The sequence below is a fragment of the Ciconia boyciana genome, chromosome 3 (assembly GCF_034638445.1).
Source record: "Ciconia boyciana chromosome 3, ASM3463844v1, whole genome shotgun sequence".
Taxonomy (NCBI): domain Eukaryota; kingdom Metazoa; phylum Chordata; class Aves; order Ciconiiformes; family Ciconiidae; genus Ciconia; species Ciconia boyciana.
This window is the reverse complement of record NC_132936.1, coordinates 48,105,510-48,124,900: the sequence shown is the minus strand read 5'-3', so window position 1 is coordinate 48,124,900 and position 19,391 is coordinate 48,105,510. Positions and strand designations below refer to the sequence as shown.

General features: G+C 35.2%; 1 protein-coding gene across 1 annotated transcript in view; it reads right to left on the bottom strand.

The window, feature by feature from the left end:
• Window positions 1-246: 246 nt before the first annotated feature.
• Window positions 247-19,391, bottom strand: part of GRIK2 (glutamate ionotropic receptor kainate type subunit 2) — a 446,579-nt gene continuing 427,434 nt past the window's right edge. The window contains exons 16-17 of the mRNA XM_072857870.1: window positions 15,997-16,247; window positions 247-1,134 (exon numbers count right to left, since the gene is read on the bottom strand). Coding sequence (XP_072713971.1) covers window positions 970-1,134; window positions 15,997-16,247 — 416 coding nt within the window. The 3' untranslated portion in view covers window positions 247-969. The remainder of the gene's footprint in view (window positions 1,135-15,996; window positions 16,248-19,391) is intronic.

Here is a 19,391-nt window from a genome sequence, read left to right as displayed (position 1 = left end):
CTTTTATGTGACCCATCCCACTTCCAATATTAGCGAGAATTGCACAGGCTCCATTGAGTTCAATTAGTAGCAGGAACAAGGGTTTCAAAACCCATTCAGGCTAAAATGCAAGCCCTCTATGTGTGAAATACACTGCTTCCCACCCCCCTCCCTCTTTTCACAATTAAAGAAAAAAAGTAGTTGCTTATATCTAAAGGCTGTAAGATACATTCCTTTGTACTAAGGAAACTTTCATTCATCTAAAAATTGGGTCAAAATTATGGATTTTGTTGTTGTTGTTGTTTTAGATCAAAGTTCCAGCCCAGGTAAATTTAAGTTATTGGTTTTTCTTTTTTAATTATTATTTATTTACTTAGTTCAGTGACACAGACAGTCCAAAAAGCAGGTGAGCATCCTCATATTTATCCTTCTATTCATGGGATTCATGTTTCTTCATTTTAACATTTCTCCCATCCAGGAAGCTCATATCACCTGTCCAGATGGTAGTTTCAGTCTACCGGCAGTTACCAACTCTTCTATGCTTGGAAGTTCAGAAGAACATACAGTTTCTTGTTCCACTACAGTTCTGAGATATTACTTTCACTAGACTCCTTCCGTGGTTAGTATCGTCTTGGACATTTATTCTCCATCTCCTGGCAACCGTTGAACTTCAAAAGGAACCTGTAATTTCTCACTGAGACTGCATTTGAAACCAGCCACAAAACTCACATGGAACATTCATTCATTCAGAATGGTGGAAACCCATGACGAACAGTGTAACCCCGCATAACTTGGCTGATCCATGATGCTTGTGATTCGAGTCTGGCCATTGCAGCTGCTGAGATCACAGAGTCTCTAGTTCATAGACACAGCAGCATGAGGTAACTCATTTTATTTTGCACAGGTTGCATATTTCCACAGGAAACATTCTCGCAAGGTTGTTTGGAAAAAAGACGACAGTTTGTGCTTGGGGTATTTGGCTTCCCACCTCTATGCCATGGTTTCTTTACCCGGCAACCTTCTGTCGTTAAACGTGTGCATGTTGATAACTTCTTCTGTTTTCACAATAACGGGGGCCTGTGGCTTGTGTTTTAATCGACGCTGACATTTCAGAGACATCCTTAGCTCCTCTACCATGGCACTACAGAAGGACCTCTAAAGAGGGAAATAGAGGAAGAAGAAGAAAAAAAAAACACCTGTAAGAAATATCTAGCTGCAGTGTCTAGAAGCAGATTCACTCTATTGGCACAGTCTTGTCAGTCCTGTAAGTTTGTTTTTTCTCAGCCTGGAGCTCATAACAAATTGCCATCTCTTAAATATGCATCACATAATAATTAAAATGACTTATCAAGCTGTGATGACTCAGTGAAAAAATCACCTTGTCCCTACAATTATTTATCTGGCAGCTACTGACTATGGATGCATATGAAACATAAAAATATTTCAAACAGATGTTCTGTTAATATAATTTAACTTTAGCAGATAGCATCTGAATGTAACATGTATATTAGGTATTCAGTAAAATCTCCTTGCCTATATTTCAAAATAATACATTTCATTTCTGTATGATTTAAATAGCTGTCCCTCAAGAAAACAACAAGCCTTACCGTAGGAAGTTTACCTAAATTAATGTTTAAATACTGTTAAAATGCAGACCCATTACTGAAAGCAAATATCTACTCCATTATTTTTAATATCTTCTGTATCTGAACATTTCTTCCACTACTGACTATCATTTGTTGAGTATATATTTGCAAAAAATATTCCGTTTCATTTATCTTTATGAAGAGCATATTATCACAAAACCAGTTTATTAACATGTTTTCATCAAAAGCTAGATCTTCAAAGCCCTTTGTCCATTTTACAGTGCAAGAAATTTGAAAAGTAAAATAAAATCTCCCTTATTCCCTCAGTCTGACTGAATTCTCAACTGCTAATAGCGTGCTGAGCAATTGGCCTCTCCTCAGTGTGAGAATTGGAGTATGGATGAAATATGGAAGTAAGGAAGAGGAGTCTTAGTTTTGGGGTCTGTGAATTAACCACTTTTATCATATACTTAAATATTCTCCAGTGGAGAAATGTGTTAAGTAAATAACACATCCCAGAGCCTGAGATGTTATGACAAGCCTCTGACAATTGCTCTCACCCAAAGCAAATTTGAGGTATAATCTAGCCCTTTGCATTTTGCTTTCTTAATAACTAATTTCCAGTCCAGGGAGAGGATCTGGAAAAAGAAAAAAAAAAAAAGACAGAGGACCTGGAATTACAGTAAATATCTCTTGATTACTGTTTGATTTTGTGTGATTAGTGATAGTTCATCAGGCAATATATAATTGTCTAATTTATGTCCCCAGTCAAGAATTCTGCTTTATTTGTAAACTGTTACATCTCCATTATTCATACAAACCTGGAGTTTGGAGATTAGATCCAGAAAACATTTAAGCACCTCACCCTACCTAGTTCTTTGGGAGCCTAAATTGAATCTGTGTTTATCAAAATCTGCATTCAGCTTCCAACCTCCAGGGCTGAAGGCACTCTGAGCAGTAAGGCACTCAGTTTTCCACATTAAACTTTATAGGTTTGTCATTTGGCCATACTCAGTAGAAATTCTTGGTGCTTGGCTTAGTCCTGGATGCCACCAGAATTTGCACTCAAGTTCTCCATGCATAAGGTCGTCAATTCAGTAGGTGTGTTCTCAAAGGACCTAACAAATCAAGTTCCTCAAAAAAAGTGGCAACTGCTAAAGAAGGACACATGGCAGACATTACAACTGTCTTCTGGGCATTCATCAGCTGGAGCATTAGAGCTGAATGTGAGACACATTTGAGAGTGTCAATTCAATAGTGTCTCCTGCTGGAGGAGATTTAAGCTTCAGTGTCTCAGCAAAGGACCGTAGCCTACAGGTGTTAGACCATTTCAAGGTTAAAATGTTTGCAGTTTCCACCTACTGATCCTGTTCCACTTTGCATGGAAGCAGTTAACAGAGGCAGAGCAGGAGAAAGGGAGAGAGGGAGAGTGCAGGCTGTTCTGTAGATTAGGGATTATAGCACGCAGTGGCAGAGGAAAGGCTTTAGTGGTAGTTCCTGTTTCAGTGAAAACTTCAATATGTTTATGTAAAATTCTGTTTAGTGCAAAAGAGTGCAAACATGAGTTGTCTCAGTCATGGGTTAGAACTGAACCTGAATCCCCCGAATCCTGAACAAATGCTCTCTTCCCTAATCCTTTGAATGAATAAGGGAATAGGCAGATGGGAAGGAAAGGGAAATCGTACTCTGGCTGTGATACGCTTCCTTTCAAACATTCCTTTCTCCTGCTGAGTTTGAAATAAAGGTATGACACCTACTCAACTTATGATAGAAAGGGTTTAGCCACCTATAACTAAGAAAAGTTTAAGTTGTGAATCCAAAGGAGAGGAAGGTATATCTCTCTGGTGCAGAGTCAAGCACAAATCCTTCAGAGGCCAAAGTTCTAAGACAAAATTCGTCTTTTCTGGCTGGCTACATGGAGTGACTTCTGCAATGGACGCTCATTAGCAATCCCTTTAAAAAATGTTCTGGTGCACTGGGTTGACATCCAAGACAGAACTTATGGCTTTAATTGTGTGAATGAGATGGCAAAAATTTCTAATTGAATGGTCTGAGCTGTAATATGTCAGGTCTTCATGCATAAGGTATCTTTGCTTAGCACTGTGTACAAAGCAGGAAACTGTACCTCCTTCTTATCCAGCTGTACTTTGAAAGAAAATATTCAATTCTTTTACACTTCCACTTTTTTTAAGAAAGTGCTGTTGCTTAACATCAGAACTGCAGTTATGATTATGAATCTGAAACTAGCCCTGAAATCTTTCAAAAGGGCAAGATTTAATTTAATATTCCCTGACGGCTTACAGGCTAAATTGCTAAGGCTTGCAGATCTTGGCGTTTTCACTATGTGGGGAACCTAGCACTTAACTCAGGAATTTCACAGGGAATCCATTAAGAAGTAAATGCTGCAACTCTCAGCATTACACCACCTCCAGCCATTATATGGCTCTCACCTCTGGAATCAAAGACCTAACTGAAACATTCTGAGGAACAAAATCCTTCTAAATTTAAAAATGGTGCATTAGCACTTAACACTTTCAAGATTGTGTCCCTTGTCTTTTTTTGCCAAGACACCTAACAAGACTGCAAAAACAGAATGAATCCTTTTCAAGATTTATCAATCCACCAAAACCTTTTGCAAAGATCTGCAAACATTTACCAAAGGGTATAATTTTTTAGGTAATATCAGTAGGAAGAGGATTACAATCAATAGCCAAGAGGTAAGAAGATACATGCACTTGATGCCAACATTCTGAAATATCCTGAAAATGAGATCTCAAGAAAATTGCCAACACATTTTATCTGAGAATTTTACCTGGATCAGAAAACTCATTAAGTGAGAAATGTTGGCAAGACTGACAGTCTTAAAAAGGCAGTTAACGCAATTTTGAGATAGTCATTTTATCCAGGAAATTTTTCCATTCTCTGTTTTCAAATTATTTTGTATAAATTAAGTTAATGGGAACTTCTCTGCATATATAGTATTAAAAATATGATTTAATTACTTCATTTACGAAGATTTTTTATGTATGCTTTGAATTTTAAAATAACATATGTTGAAAACAGTAAACAGTATTAGCTCCCAGACAGTACCATTGTTTAGGTAACTGAGCACTGAATAAGAGAAATATTACATCTATTTTTTTTTCTTTCAAATTTCTCTCACTCATGTATTTTAAAAAGATGAATTCAAGGCTATGTAAAAGTTCATTACCTGGATCCTTATTCTTCTTTGGGTTCTATCTCAGAATTATAAGGAAGAGTTTTCCCACATATTGCAAAATCATGTTCAAAAAAGGTTTACAAAGGAATACTTTATGCTTGACCTTTTTTTAAATAGAAATTCTTTTCTTGTCTCGTTTTAATTCCAATCTGTGTACAGTCTCCATTTTCTGTACAGTTAAACTTTGTGTTCTTTCACTGTTAGGATACAACTTGTGGAGTAATAAGACATGAAAAAAAGAAGCAGGTCTATAATAATTTTTTTGTGACAGATAAATGACATTTTCAGATATAATTTTAGAAAATATAATCCAGTGTCTTGACCATGATTTCAATTGACCATACAGATTGTTAGGGAAAAACAGTGAAATGTTTACCGAACATATAGGCTATATTTCAAAACTGTTGTCCATCATGAAATTGAGCATTTTTAGTATATATTACAAGACCCTGCTTAATTCAAAGAAAATAACCTTTTGGCCCTGACTTACCTTCCACACTGCAGGCATGTTACAAGAACGTCAGTTATTATTGATTTTTCACCAACCCTTACAAAATCATAAGTTGTCTTCTTAAATGTTACCAGAAAGTAAATGCTGCCTCCAAGACATTAGATCTAATTGAATAGTAGAAGAGTTGAGGGAAGGCATACAGTTCTCTAAAGACTAGTGCAGTTAAGTGCAACTGTTTTGTTACAGCAAAACACTATAAAACATTAGAAAAAAGAGCTGCAATTCTAAGTGGAGATTTTAAGTGTACAAAAGAAAATTTTAATCAGAACTGTAGTTCTTAGCCTTTTAACACAAAGCAATTTTGAAAATGCTCATCTCCTTAGGAAGAGTAAAGAAGTGACTGACACCTCTTTAATTTGCCACAACTGACAGCTCGCAAGTCATGTGGAATCAAGACAATAATTTTGTGAAATGTTACCACAGTTTATAGTCTGTTTAGACAGTTTCTGTATGGCTTTATGGCCTGAGAAAAAACATATCTTTGCATGTACGTATTAAGATGAAAGCTAGACAATATTTAAACTGTTTTCATTATATTGCTTTATAGGAATTTAGGAAGGTAATTAGAAATCATATTAGCATTTGTTAGACACAGAATTGTGAGACTATCACCATAGATTTTGCTTTTAACAGCCTAAAAATAGCAACAGGAAGACAGGAATGGCATGCCTGCACCACTCTTAACATTTTGATTTAAGTGAATTCAATGTATTTTAAATATAAAAATCTCCACTCACTTGCTGGTTTATATTTTTCCCTCTTTGATGCAGTTAATACAAAGCTGACTGTCAACATTCAATAAAAAACTATAAGATTTACTAAGAAGTTCATTACTTCCAGTCTTGTGTGTCAGATATTATTTGAAGCCTTGTTTAATTTTCTTAAAACAATAACAGCAGTAATCCTGCATCATCTTGTTATGTTATGGGTCAGTGTTCTACCATCTAGTAGGATATATCAGTCAGAGTATTTTTCATCTTCTTGAAGTTAGCTGAGAATGAATGCACAGAGCTACCCTAACTCTCCTTCCTTATCAGTTTCTGCTTCCATATGCCACTCCTCCAGGGATTTTGAATGTGTATATGGAAAACCTGTCAATCTTAAACCCCCTAGACACAAACACGAATCCTAGCAAAATGTTGACTTAGGATCACAGAGAGATGAACAATTAATGGAATGAAAATAAGCTCAGAAAAAGAGAAATCATGTTTCATTGTAGTTGAAGCATTACCATTTCAAAAGAAGTTAAAGTGTACTTGTAATGATCAGATTTTTAAGTTGCTTAGTTATATATTTAGTCCTAGACATGATTGTTGATAGAAAGTTGTACACATATATATGTATATGCATATATATATATATAATATGGTTACATGAAAATTGTTTTGCCACAGACTTTTCTGATGTAGTACATTTCCAATCCATAGCAAGTATAATGCACAGCTACACTGCAGCCGAAGTTCACATCAATTAGCTGAAAATATCACCCATGTAGTCTCAATTTCAGATTTAGTAATTATTGCTTTTCTGGTAGAAGTAGAATGAGCAGCCATTTTAGGAATTTATTTTCAGGCCAAAATGTGTGGGAGATTTTATTGCCTACTCAAATACAGACAATAATACCAAGTAAAATGAAAATTATAATTCCATAAATTAAGCATTCCGTCCACCATAGTATCTACAAAGTCAAGACCAGTAGTGTTGTTCCAGTCAGCTTCGTGAAGCGTTAGGTGCTTCACCCGGTAACTGAATTGAATGCTGATTGTTTCAAGGACTTTTGTAGCTATTTTATGGAGAGCATCAATAAGAATCTGATGGGACTGACCCTTCCTGTAACAAAACAACACTGAAACAATCTTCTGCTGGCTCAAGTGCTCACTGAGTTTGAGAGTTATGAGATGAACTTAGATGACATATAGGACCTCATTGCAGGCCACTTCTAGCATAGATTGTTAGTGTCTCCCAGTGGGGCAATAAGATTCCAGCTTGCCTTAAATGATCTGTTCAATAAATTACCAATTGGTGTCCAAAAAACCAATTCAGCCACTCTCAAATTCTAAAACGTATTTCCTGACAAAACAAAATGCACTCTGATGGATGAGAGAGACTTCTGGTAAAGCAACTCTGATTCCATTTAAAGTCTTCTGAAACTATTTAACCTGGTTTCCAGTCTGAGTACAGCCTGACAGCTACACTAGTTCCTGTGGCTGATGGGGAACTCCTATCAGTGCAGAAAGCTTTTTCAAAGGTGGCTTTGTTTAGCTCTGCCAGCAGCCTTTCTGGCCATTGCACTGACCATGATGTTTTTCTGACTCACCTGTGGACCTAGGCTGGGGCAGATGGGATTGCACTTGTGTGGTTCCACTCTTTCCTCTCAGAGAAATCCCAGAGGATGGCATAGGGCAATTGCTCATCAGCCCTGAGGGCTCTCTCTCATGCGGGATTCCACAAGGTTTCATCCTGTCATCTCTCCTTTCAACATGTATATGAGGCCACTGAGGAGATAATGAAATAATTTGGGCTGTGGTGTCATCGGCACACAGATGATACACAGTCCTACTCTCTTATCAGACCAGGATGGTGCAGTCATTTTGCGCTTCCAGTACCTGGCTGAAATAGGGGTATGATGGCAGCTTAATCCCAGGGAGATAGGTGCTATGTTGGACAAGTAAAGGGAAGCATTCAGAAGATATTATCTACCCTTATTATTCAGTTCCACCTCTTGTGAAAGAGGCTTACAGTCTTAGATTTCTCCAGGTTCCTAAGTTTGGTCCTGGGTTTTCAAATTGGATCAGTGGTGATAAGTACTGTTTGTCACTTGTGTTTCAGTCAGTGGCAATAATTTCTACTGGTGTGAAGCTTGCCACACCAGTCCAGGTCTTCTTCCAGAACATATTACTGCAGTACCATGTCCCTGGACAATGGCTACAAATGACTGCTAGGTGTTTACTAAGTGCTGATAGCAATTCATAGTACTTCAGCCATGTATCTGCTGCTAAGCAAATAAATAACAGAATACATGGTACTGCCTATCTGATTTAGAATGATATCCAATGCAACATTTTAATGGTTCTGTATGTTGTGATCACAGCGGTACAGGGTATTTCTCTGCCTTTCAGCAGAGATGATCCTGATTACACTGAAATCAGTCACCTGAGATCTTGCGCTCTCAGCCACTGGATGTGAAAGTTCATTCACCTGTTAAATCATTGTTGATCCTAGATCTAAATTCATTCTCTGTTCATCCAAGGAAGGTCAGGTTTGTTGATCTTCAGGCATGGTGAAAGGAAGTGATGATGATATATAATCTATCCTTTGGAGTATGAATCTATCTGGATTAAAATACTGTATATAACACCATATAGTTTAATTTGAAAATAAATAGTCCATCTTACAGAGACATTTTAGAAAATAAATACAACCTTTCTTACCTGAGTTTAGCTGTATCTAAGCAGCTTTTTTTAAAGTTTGCTGAGCTAAAGTCCACTGTACATGATTCACTGTAAACATTTATACTAGTTTTATAGTTCAGTGTGATAGTATAAACTTAACAGAAAATTTGGCATGGCCTCAAATCATATTGAACAGAGAGAGACTATTAGTATTAATACCAATGGTTTCTACTGTTTTGGAAACACTATTATAGTCATATTGCACTATAAAATATCAAAATGGTTAGCATCCGTTTTTCTGTAATTACATGGTTTCATCTAGCAGTCTAGGATATTTTCTCAATCTAAAAGGCAGCTGGAAGTGCTTGTTGTTACTTTGTTGGCTTATACAAAAGTCAAAGTAATCTAAATCAGATGAACCAAACTGTGTTTGCTACTACACTTAGCTATAGTATAGCTGATTAATTAAAAATTTAAAGATTAATATTTATATATTAAAATATTTGTATACATGACATGTTAAAGTAATATGTAGAGGAAGACAATGAAAAATTATTAGAAAGACATGAATGTTCTCTAATCTGACATTTTTTTCTTTGAGAATGAAGAAATTTTTTTTCGGAGGAGCCAATAATTATATAATGCGAATGTTTCTTCTTTCTACTGATAAGTGAAAGTGAACTATACTTGCTATAAAATAAATGACATGTAGGGGTTTCCAAAAATTTTTTATACAACTTCAAATTCTTGTCAAACATAAAATACTCCATAACTCAGACCTGTAATTTAAGCCCTGATCTTCGAGTGAATATCTATGGAGCGATAGTGAGCTTTCTGAAATCATATTCCTACATTTGTACTTGTGCAATGGTCAGCTTTACATACATTTCTAATCTTTCTGTTCTTTGTTTCTTGAATGATACAAATTAAGATATTAAAAATACCTCAGAAGCAAGGTCCATGACCAAATAGATATTGGTTGAGTTGCAATTAAAAATCAAAATAGAGATCTTGTTTTTAATGTTTTATTGTTCTCAAAAGATTTTTAAAATGCCACAGTCAGTCAAATTGTTTTTTCCCACTTTTTCCATTTTTGTCTTTTCATATCTTTTTTCTGTGAAAGGTGGGGGGTTTTGTGGGTTTGATTTTGTTTTGGGGGGTTTTTGTCTGTTTTGCTGTTTTTTGTAACAGTTCTTTCCATTAGAAAATATCCTGTAATATGTACTTAGGTGGTTTCCAAGCGGGCATTTAATTATAATTAATACCTCAACTTCAAGTAATCTGTACACTTACACACACACAAATTAGCCATACAAGTCTATACATCCACATACAGTGCTCAAGGGAGTACAGGATGATAGAAGTTTCCAATTTTCCAACTGCATATCTGCAGAATGCAATGTGCTAAAGTTGGAAAAATATTTCCTTTTATAAGCTGTCACAGCTGCTGCTGCTTTTTGCAGCCGACATTAAAAATTCTGAGGTTACTCCATTACAAAATGTGACATGACAATACAGACTACATCACTGACTGTACATTGTATAAAAGTTACTTGGGATATAAATCCCACAGCTTTTACTTTGATTTACCAAGAATGCCCACATTCTTTTGTTTACTGTAGCCTGAGGAACAGGCTTTTCAACTTTAAAATCTTTTGAACTTGCCTCCCCCTGTAAAGGAAAAAAAACAACCACTAGGCTGGGATTTACTTTGGGGTTGTTCCAAAACTATTATAAATTACTGTCCCAAATATCAAAGGCTTTGATATTAAACTATTAGGATTATTCTCTGAACTCCAATAACACTGACATAACTGCATTTTTTTTGAGAAAGTAATGAAAAAGACTTTAAGGAAAACTAATTTATAAAATTTGAAAAAAACACCCAAACCATAAAATATTCTGGTAACGTAAGAAAGGATCCTAAAAATCTTTTCATTTTTCATATGAAATTATTGTGGTAATTTTGGTTTGCACTGTTATTAAGATAACAATTAAAACAAAGATGGAAATACTGACTTTCTACATATCCTGCTGATAAAGAAACATCCACAATACTTCAGTACTGATTAACGTCTTCCTGTAAGACTATTCCATATAGGACAAGTTACATGTATGCACTTTGCTCACCTCAATTCTAAAAAGAAGCATTCTAAGACATAATGAATTAAATTTATCCCGGTGCAAACAGATTGTAGAAGGACCTTGGCAAATAAACTCATTCTAGCATTTACACTAACTTCATGTAAACAAATCAAGAACAGTTAAACCATATTTGAGAGAAGCACAATCAGGACTTGGTGTCAATTGTATATGGTTACAGCACAACAGCTTTTTCAGCCTAGCAGCTCTTGGCCCCTCCTTGCCTCTTGGGAAGGGTGTGGGTCCACTACATTAATAAAATCAGGTTTCAAGATAACTTCTCAAGCCAACACCACCTTCTCCAAAGAAACCAGGACCAGGATAGGTACAAGGACAACCATTTGCAAGGGTGACAACAAGCAATGTGCTATACATTCTTGACACTGCCTTCAGCAATACTGTTTCATCCTAAAGTTTTCAATAGTGCGCACGTAGTTTCTTCCACGCAGCTGACATTTATGGTAATATCTAATCACTGTGTGAAGGTGGTATCAAAATGGAAGTGATCTCAGAGAAGATTTAAAAAAAAAAAAAGAAGGAAAGGTCAATAAATTCTCAAACTGAGAATCATCAATATATTATGTTAAATATTAATGGTCTTCAAGGTCAATGTTTTCCCTGGCCCTTATAATAATAATATGAGCTATACAAAACTAAATGTATGAAATGGACATAAATCCATAACACACTGAAGCACATCAATAAAAAAAAAGGACATAGTAATTGTATTAAATGGCTTCTGTTTCTAATATTGCTTATTCACTGCCCTCTGAGTGCCTGTTAAAATCAGGGAGCAGGTCATTCACCAGCAAAAGCAATTATAAAATGCAAATGACTGAGCATTTATTGTCAAGATTGGCTAGATAAAAAAGGTCTGTTTCATAACATGTTTCCAAGCAGATGACATAATTAGATGTTTGTATTATAAACAATAGGAAAGAATACAAGCCTTTAGCATTTTTTAGAAAGGCTGCAATTAAAAAATAGGTGGGCATTGTGACATAAATTCTACTAAAAAGTAACAATTAAATTTAGCTCTGAGAAATTAGAAGGCACCATCTTGTGGTTACTTTGCAGGAATGCAGTCAGGACAGCCTCTGACCTGGCATCTCCTCCTACCCCTTCCTGATGTGTCAACTGGAATGTCAAAATTCTGCCATAGACAAGGACAATGCTTTGTCATTCCCAATACTCCCTCTGAAAAAAATCAGTGAGACTATGTACTAAGTAGGACTAGAGGAGTTATTTAGCTCAAAATACACCCCAGGTTATCACATTACTCAATGTGTGTTTGAGGTAGACAGCAAATTCAGAATTATTGGCAATTGTAGCAAAAACACACTTAATTTCTAATAAGTTTAAGATCAAATGCTACCATAACTTAAAGTCTCTGCAGCTCAGTAAAGCTGCATGAATTTTTGAGCCAGCTAGGATCAGAAACGTGTATTCCTGTTATCCTTACATTATCAAAACCAAAACATGGTTTGTGCATTTTGCAGAAGTTGTTTGAAATTTTTGTAAACAATTTGTTTTGGGCAAGAGTCAACCAATTATGTTTGTGCCATCTTCAAAGATATAGTTAGTCTCATATACAGGTCACAGTTCAGCATTCAGAATTTCTTGTTCAATAGAATCTGCAGTTGTAAATAAAACAGTTTTGTATGTAACACATGTATAGTCACAGTTACTGATGTCTGCTTTGGGTCCATTCCTGCTAACTGCTCATTCATTGTACCTTGTGAGATAAACTGTCCAGACTGATCTTTCTCAACTCAATTGTGTAGCTGAGCAGTGAATTAGTTACCATGGAAAGTTCAATTGTTTTTGTCTTCCTTGGGAAATATATGTAAAATACAAACAAGTATCAATTTAGTTATTGTTTTTATTGCTTTTATAATAAATTATAAACAAATAACTATTTCAGAGAGGCTAATTTAACTGATGTTTAGGTTATGATTTGCTCATATAACTCCAGAAATACTTTGTTGGTGTTATTGTTTCAGTACACTCCAAGATTTAATCTAGTACTTTGTATTATAGGAAGTCTATGACCAGATTTCCCCTCGTGAAACAAACAGCTAAAGGATGCTGACATGTGTCTCATTTCACATTTTTTGAAGTACTTAACAGTTCAAAATTAATAAAATGTACATCTGCTATTTTTTCACAAGCAGAACTAGTTCTGACCTGCTGATGGATCAAAGAGTTTTGAATGGCTATGAATTACAGCAGAATTGAATCCATATATTGTTCTTTTCACTTTCATCAGATCTGGATCTTCTAGAAAATACTTAGTAAATTAGGACACTCATTTTTCAAACAAACTAGCCATATTAAGTGTCAGTGACTGACAGTCTAACTGTGATGACATGCAGGCTTATCTTTGCTTTTGAAAGGTGTCAATAAGAGAGGAATTTCTCTGTGTGTGGAAAGTGTTGTGGTGGCATGAATTCATGTGTGGTATGAATTCATGGTGGCATGAATTCATGTCATGAATTCATGCTCATTGACATCTGTTCCCCGGAAAGACTACAGCTAGTTGCACATGTTTCCTTTGGATTTTTGAGCACATCAGGAGCAGGGATGTTCTGAACCACTTTAGTTACAAGATGCAACAGTTTCTTAGCAAATAACACAATTTTGTCTGTTGCTTTTCTGAGCTCAATTCCTTTCAAGATTTCACTCCTCCAACTAGGTTCACACCAGCCAATGTCTCTGTTTACATGTGCACTCCAGGAGCAGGGTGACATCGAAAATGCTAAAAAGCCGTATCTCGATTATACACTTTAAATCTGCATTGCCTCCCCATTAGAAGTGCAACTGTGTATTTTGTAAACATTAAAAAGCAGACACACATATTAATATGCCCATTTATATCCTAGGATACTCCATATATTCAGCAGCTGAAGTTACCTGATCTCTTTTGTTTCCTTGGTTGTTAATATGACCTTTGATCTTCCCTGTCTCCAAGTGTTGACAAGCATTATACAAATGCCGAATGATACTTTGATTCTAAAGGGCTGAAACTATAAATGTTACCAAAAATAGGTGCCTCCTCTCTCCCTGTGGGATAGGCAAGGCAGAGTTACTTGCATGGTTTACTCATACCAGCAGAGGAGATGTAGAAACTGGAGACAGATGACAGTACTGCTTATCTCCCCTTTGGCTGCTGCTACTCCCTCTCCTAGGCAAAGGTGATATGCTACATTTTGGAGAGGATGGAAGAAGACGTTCACTGAAGGTCTGTGGGTGCTGGGAGAAGAGTGGGTAAGGGGATGCTGGGGTAGGCCATGTGTAGGGATGCTGGCATCATTTTCCTGTTAATTTCATTCCATAAGTAAAGTTCTGCTGAAATTCTACTGGTCTCCTGACATCAGGGTATGTGGGTGTAGTGGGGAGGGGAGGGGAGGGAAGGGAAGGGAAGAGATTGGCAGCAAGGAGGAGAGGAAAGAGACATGCCTCATTCAGCTGCTTCAGATTCAGTCCTAACTTTTTAAATTATCTCAGTACTTGATGATATGATGAGACCTTTCTAGTACAAGTACTGTTAAAATGTCAGATACCTCCAGTCATTGCTATCTCTATCCATCATTAACAAACAAAAATTAAAAAAGAAGCAAATAAAAAAAAAACAAACCCAAAAAACAAAACCACAAAAACATACAGCTTAGAGAAACCAGTCCTTAATTAAGTTTCTGTTTGCTTCCTCACACAACTTCCAACATGCTGTTATTGTCACGTAAGGTATGCATTCATACCCTGCAAAATACTGAACTCATGTTACAAGATTATTATCAAAACAGTCCTGTTTTTCAAGTGAGTGTTTGTTAAAAATCCAGAAAAGCTAAACCAAATTATACTGATGTCCATATGAAATCCATATCCACCTTACGAGTGGATAAAAATTACTGAGACTTACATGGATTACTTAAGTAACTGGTATCTTTTTCCTCACAAATTCATTTCAGAAACATAACATTCCAATAGTATGTTAACAGAAAGGAATCAGCCTGTAGTATCATAAAGAAGAGGATCTAAATGGTCCTTTAACAATTTAATAAAATGTACCCATGTTCAAACTGTGTTTAGGACCTTGTGACCTCACACTGCCTTTGTGTGTATTAGAAAAAAAATTCTTTAACAATATATTTATAACAGGACACTTGCATACCAATAGATTGCCTCAAAAGAAGTGAAAACAAATTGTAAATTTTCTGAATAATAATTCAAGTTACAAAAATTCACCAGTAGCATCTGGAAAAATACCAATATAAATATAGCTGTTGGATTTACTACTGATTTTATTAAATTAAATTATTAAATAGAAATATAGAAATTGCCACAGGTCACAAGCTCCTCAAAAGGAGGAGAAGAAAAAAAGAAAAAGACCTAGTAAAATCCAACAGTTTCTTTCAATTTTTAAAATTCAGAATATGTCATAGCAATAAAATATATAGTTTGAGTTTAGGTTTAAACATGGGTACATATATAGAGAGAGATATATTTATTATGCAAAAATGATAATTCCAACTAAGAATTTCACAAAATATTACTAGTGTTGGCACAATTACAGTATTGTGGTTGTATAAATTGCAAGTACAGAACAAATTAACACTAGAATTCTCAAAACTGAGTTAGTTTGAAATTACAGGACATCATATCAGTAGTAAACCCACCGAAAAAAATCATGCTGATGTAATATTTTCCAGACGCTACCAGGACAACTTTGCAAGTATAAACTTCTGTAAATAACATTTCTATAGAGACATTTTTAGATTTTGACTTTGAGCTACAGACAGTTTGTCTTTTGAAAATCAAAATTATCTGTAGAAGATTAATTTGTTTCCCATTACAGTTTCGGATTTCTTCTTCATCCATAAAATTAACTGCAGTGAACTTCCAGGAGTAAAAAGCTGTCTTTTTTCAGGCTTGAATAAGAAGAGAAATAGTCACTTGTCCTGAAATCTGGCTACAATTAAACACATTGAAGACAAATTAAAAGCTGTAAATGTAAAACTTTGGGTACTTTGCTGTGATCCTTTGTTATACAAGTACTGTACTATACAAACAATCAGTATGCATCACCTACATTTGGCTACCAAATTCTTAAGGTATTATTTAAATAGACCATAAACATAAAATAAAATAGGAAAAGACAATATTTACCTTTTCCAACTGCGCATTTTTTTTTGATTTGTACAAAAACTCCCCCACTGCCACAAAGACAGAAAGCACCAATCCTGCTGCCAGCACGATGAAGATTCCTCCAATGTTTTGAACTCCCAAAGCACTGGCCTCTTTACTTTCCTCCTCTGGGCAGCCATTGCCTCTCCACCATTTCTCTTTCATCATGTGGAGCTTGCCCTCCTCTTGCAGCTGAAGAATTGCTATAGTGATCTTGTCTCTATATGGAGAACCTAAAGAGACCACAGGGAACATATATTGCATGGGGTATATTTTAAGGAAAGTTAGTTATTCCTGATAAGGATAAAATGTAATATAATGTCACAGGAAAATCTATATCCTCTACAACTGTTACATTTATTGAAAAGCCATTTACATCTCACCACAGTCACACTGGTCACATACATACAAACCTACACATGCACACGCATATAAATATATACGCACAAAACTTGATCCAGCTGGTGTTGCCTGTAAGCCAGGCAACTTGATGCAACAAGTCCTGTCACACTTAGTCCCACAGTCTCAAACATCTTCATGCCCAACTATTATATCCAGCCAAATAGTATTCATCTTTCAATTTCCATCAGGCTTTTAATTATACTGCAGTAGATTTAGTCTAATATACATAAATCTACAGGCTGTTGCTTCTTAGCTTGTTACCCTAAAGCTAATCCAAGGTCTGATATGTAACGAATGCTTTATACTATTGCTTTATTATAAGAAGAAATAACCATTTATTCTTCAGGACCAAGCCACAAAAGTCTCTCTTTGATAGATTGTCAGGCACTTAAGATACCTTCCAAGCACCTACTTATTAACAGTAACAGGTAGCAATGCATTCAGAAAGATAAGGTTAAGTGTGTTTTGATAACAGGGATATAATTTTTCCTATTTTAACATATTTCTTTCTCATAATTCAGTATTTTAAAATTACACGATAATTTTGCAGCTTTTGAACATTTCAGTATTTCAAGGGGCAGTTCAAAGGGTAGTGTCATATCTTTGTATGTCATCTGCTTTCTTTTTCTTTATATAGTGCATAAGGACTTTTCAATGAGTATTTTAAAATCTGCATTAATTAATGAATAATTCAAATGGAGAAAGCTTTTCTTTTCTGAATGTTAGAGAGTAAATCACAACAGTTAGAAGTGCTTTCTATGTTAAGATTTGTGTAATGTTTAAGGAGAGAACAAAGCCATCATTTTTCTTCTCCTCCTTCAAAAACAGGAACAAAAAACTCTTCATTAAAGTGGTTAGGAAATCCCAGGGAAAAAAAGAGTAGATGAAAAGGCATGGCATCCCCTCTTTTATGTGATATAAACGCAATTCTACAAAGAATCCCACCTCTTTTTCTTTCTGTCATAATAATGCTACTTACTAGCTATAATTTTTACAGTGTTTCCTTTGGCTGAGTAATAAAATGCATTTTCATTAACTTGATACCTTTTAAAAAAAATCCTCAGCATCCTTTAGAGAGATGCTGCCCATTTGACTATTCCATGTACTGTGATCAACTGTGAAGAAGCTGAAGGAATGCATGGATAGGATATTTTATACTTTTTACACTCTTGGAAAACATATATTTTCTTTTGAAATTTATTTCCATTTATTCTTTATTTCTTCAATTTCTTCTTACATATCTAGAGTTTATCATGAGAATAAAGTTAATAGCAAAGGGTTGGTGTGCCAGCATGGAAGTAAAACATAGAAAGGACCATTAATTACAAAACTCTCTAGGCTTTTCTTTTATTCCAGAATAAAAGGTGGGAAAAGCTGGCATCAAAGTATTTAAGTTGCAAGAATTTGTGCTTTTATCATCTATGCTTAGAAAAGAATTATTTTCTGTACTAGGAGCTAAACTGTGTTTACACAGGACTATATGGGAAGCAGAAAGAAAGGAAAACAAACTCTTTTCCACTCTCTTGTGCATGCAGGGGCTTAAGTCACACCATTTCAGACCATCCTGATTATGCTGAAACTCTGCAAAACCCTGTACTTGACACATTTCTTCAGTCAGATGGAAGAAGGAAAGTGATTAGTCCACAAGAGCCTGGGGAAGTGTAAGTGCATACTGTAATATTTTGGGGATATTTTCAGTGTTACACTGCCTATAAATATTTAACAACAACAACTTAAATAACATTAGATTCTGAGAAATAATTTTGGACCCAGTTTAAGCCATCTTCTGATCTGACAGGCTGCTTTCTAATTAAACTGATTTGCATTTCATTTCCACACTTTCTGTTGGTCTAAATATAGGCAGTACCAACTATTCTTCATGTATTATTTATATATTCTAGGGACCAGATTTGTACACATACAGTTCTAGTCCATTTGAAGTGCTTAAAAAATGAATTAACTGAGGAATTCATAGACAGAAACCATAAAGCACAGACTAATCCTATCTACAATTAGTTTACAAGGATTGCATTAGAAGCATGCAGCTAATAGTGATTCAGTTCAACAGTATCACTTACTGTTGGTGATTTGCAAAATTTTGCACAAATAGTTGTGGAGTGGACAGATTACAGGGCCTTTGGTGTTTCTACTGCAATATTTGTATTTGTTATACCTTATTATCTTGTCTTAAAAATGGTAATCTTACAAGTAAGGATGAATGTGGGATGACCAGCATCACATACTGCTGCTGTTAAATTAAACATTTAAAATTTTATACCCATGAAAAAGCTAGCATTCAGTGCTGTAATTCTATTCTTTTTCTGAATTATTTATAATGATCTAAATTCATTGATTCACATTTTTCAACAAACAATGAGTACACCTAATAATCTGATCTTTGAAAAAAAGTCATTTTTAATGCTGTTTATAGTGATTTAAGCAGTTATTAAGAGAACAAAAGAAGCAACAATAGCAACAATATTATTTCCTAAGGTTTATTTGCTCCTAGATTTTTTCTGATATAATCTGAATTGCAAGTCCCAGCAATGGAAAATCCACCCAGAAGCACCTGAAGTGTCTAAAAGTATCATGGTCTGATCTGAGGATAATAAAGTTAGCATACAAAAAGAAGAGAAAATAAACAGAGAATATGGACAAGGCATCCAGATTACACTCTGGATGTTAAAATGGTTTTCTTTGCAGAAATGAAAAATTTCAGCAAGTAAATGTAAAGGATTTTTGACATTTACTGGTAATTTTCACTATCACTTTTATGACAGGACTGAAAAATGAATCAAGCCCTTCCATGAGGTGTTGCAAGAAGGCCAAGTCCTGGTTTTTTATATTTTTTAAAATCAGAAGTATTTAATTTAAGCTAATTTACTGTTCAAGAGAAAAAAATAAAATGAAAACAGAAACTTTAAGACTCCCAGACAATGTATATGAATGCATTTGCAAAATAAATACAGTATGAA